The sequence below is a fragment of the Buceros rhinoceros genome, unplaced genomic scaffold (genome assembly GCF_000710305.1).
Source record: "Buceros rhinoceros silvestris isolate BGI_N320 unplaced genomic scaffold, ASM71030v1 scaffold32632, whole genome shotgun sequence".
In the NCBI taxonomy this organism is placed as follows: domain Eukaryota; kingdom Metazoa; phylum Chordata; class Aves; order Bucerotiformes; family Bucerotidae; genus Buceros; species Buceros rhinoceros.
The window spans coordinates 10,348-12,500 of record NW_010400070.1 but is presented as its reverse complement, the minus strand read 5'-3'; the positions used below and the strand labels follow the sequence as shown (position 1 = coordinate 12,500).

The 2,153-nt window shown below is 57.8% G+C and overlaps 1 protein-coding gene across 1 annotated transcript in view; it reads right to left on the bottom strand.

The window, feature by feature from the left end:
• The window catches only part of TNPO3 (transportin 3), a gene marked incomplete at its 3' end in the record, with an annotated part of 18,271 nt that overhangs the window by 6,327 nt on the left and 9,791 nt on the right, over nucleotides 1-2,153 (bottom strand). The window contains exon 8 of the mRNA XM_010131732.1: nucleotides 573-716. Within this exon, the coding sequence (XP_010130034.1) occupies nucleotides 573-716 (144 nt within the window). The remainder of the gene's footprint in view (nucleotides 1-572; nucleotides 717-2,153) is intronic.

Below are 2,153 nucleotides of genomic sequence, written 5' to 3'. Positions count from 1 at the left end.
GGGGCCCCTCCCGGCCGCCCTCATCTGCCGATGTCATTAGGGATCCCCGGTGACGGCGGGAGGAGGAACAGCCAACTCCTGCGCCGGGGCACAGGGCCGGGCAGTGCCGCAGCAGGACCCTCCGGGGATTCCTCCCCGCCGTCCTCTCCTCCCTGTCGCAGCGCTGTGGGACTCTCCCGGCCTCTGCAGCTCCCCCGCGTTCAGACAGGACAAAAAGAACAACCCCAAACACCTTCAGTAGTTGATTTGCCAAGGTTAAAACGTCAGAGAAGGGATAGAATATTATTTTAATGAATATTCTGGGAGGAAACCAAACCCAGACCAAACTAATACTGGTTTTAGTATTGAGCAAGTGCCATTTACCCAACAACAGGCAACGTTCAAAGCCCAAACGAACCAATACTCAATCCCATGAGGTCTGCACACTTCAGCAACGCTCTGGTCGGACCTGTTTGGCTCAGAGCCCCCTAAACGCTTCTGTCCCCCATCATTTTGGGCAGCACAGAGCTGTCCCTGTGCCATCCCGGTGCCCAAGGCCCCCTGTGCCTCGCTCCCCCACCTGGGACACTCACCAGCACCTCGAAGAGGAGTGACAGTAACTTGCTGTTCGCCATGAAGGTGCTGTCCAGGTCCCCCAGGTTGAACCAGCTCCCCAAGCACCGGAAGATTTTGATGAGCATCTTCTCATCGTTGCCTGCTTTCTCCACGCACGTCATCTACAGCAGGACAGGGGAGAACTGCTCAGGAGCCAACTCCAGCATCTTGTTTCACAAGTAAAATAACACCCAACGTTTGGAAAACCACCTGCGAGTCCCTATGATGAGCACCAAGAGCTCCCCAGTGACCCTCAGGAAGATACCAGGGGGCTGGGACAGACCCCAGTGACCTCTCCAAGCAGCACACACCATTTCCAGTGTCCTCTCTGGACTGTGAGGAGCCTCTCAAAGCCCCCGTGAAGCAGAGTCAGGAAGCAAAGCAGCCTTCTCCAGCATCCCCATCCCCTGGAGAGATGCAGGGGCAGGGCCCAAACCCTCCCAGTCCACTCCAGCTGTGGTTACAGGGGCGAGAGCAGCCGTTTGGGTGTTTTCAGCCATTCCCAGTCCGCTGGTTTTCTTCAGGATGGTGTCTCAGAGCGGTGGAGCGCAGACACAACGGGATTTACACATGATAATTCCCTGAACTCACTCAAATCACCACAAAACCACCACTGCCAAAGAGCAGATCAGTCCTGGGGGTCAGGCCTACCTGACAGCCCCAACCAGATCCCTCATTGCCAGCGACGGCCAACGCTTCTGCTGCACCTCAGCACCGAAACCTGACAGCGGAGGAAGCCCTGACCTCGCCAGGCTGAGGGGAAGGAGGAGCTGGTGGACAGGCAGGACCTGGAGAAGGATCCCAGCCACCCTCCTCCCCAGAGGAGAGTGCAGGTTGGCCAAGCAACCCTGCAGAAGAGCTTCCAGAGTTCCCCACTGCTCGCTTGGCACTCCAGTCCTTGAGGTGGAACGTCAAACTTCATCACAGTCCACGCGCCACTTTTTACAACCCCAGTTTGTAACTCCAGAAAGTGAATTTACCATTTAAATCCTACACAGAAAATTTCATTTCACTCTTCAGGCAGGAGGTTAAAATGGCCCGTGCTGGGATTCACCCCAAAAGCTCCAGGCAGATGCAGAGAAGCCTGAACAGAAAGTCTCACGACAGGACAAACGACCCTTGGCGACCCGACGCCGGCGCCTCGCATCGTCCCCGATGAGGCTGCAAGCAGCCAGAGCCAGGTGACGTCGCCTGTCTCACCGATGTGACAGCCAGACCTCTCCGAGACGTCCTCGGAAGAGTGCCGAGGGCTGGAGATGGCTCGGAGCAATGGCAGGGATGTGAGGAAGGTGAAAAGAGTTTCAAAAGTGAGCAAGGACTCGGCTCAAAAACAACTCAGCCCATGGAAAAAGCGGAGCTGGGCTCCCCTAACGGCTGCGGTGGCAATGGCACGGACCAGCTGAAGGGGACCTGGGGGGTCCCAGGCCAACAGCATCCTGGCTTGGACCAGCACTGGTGTGGCCAGCAGCACCAGGGCAGGGAGCGTCCCCCTGCACTGGGGGCACTGGGGAGGCCACCCCTCGACTCCTGGGTCCAGTGCTGGCCCCTCCCCGCCAGAA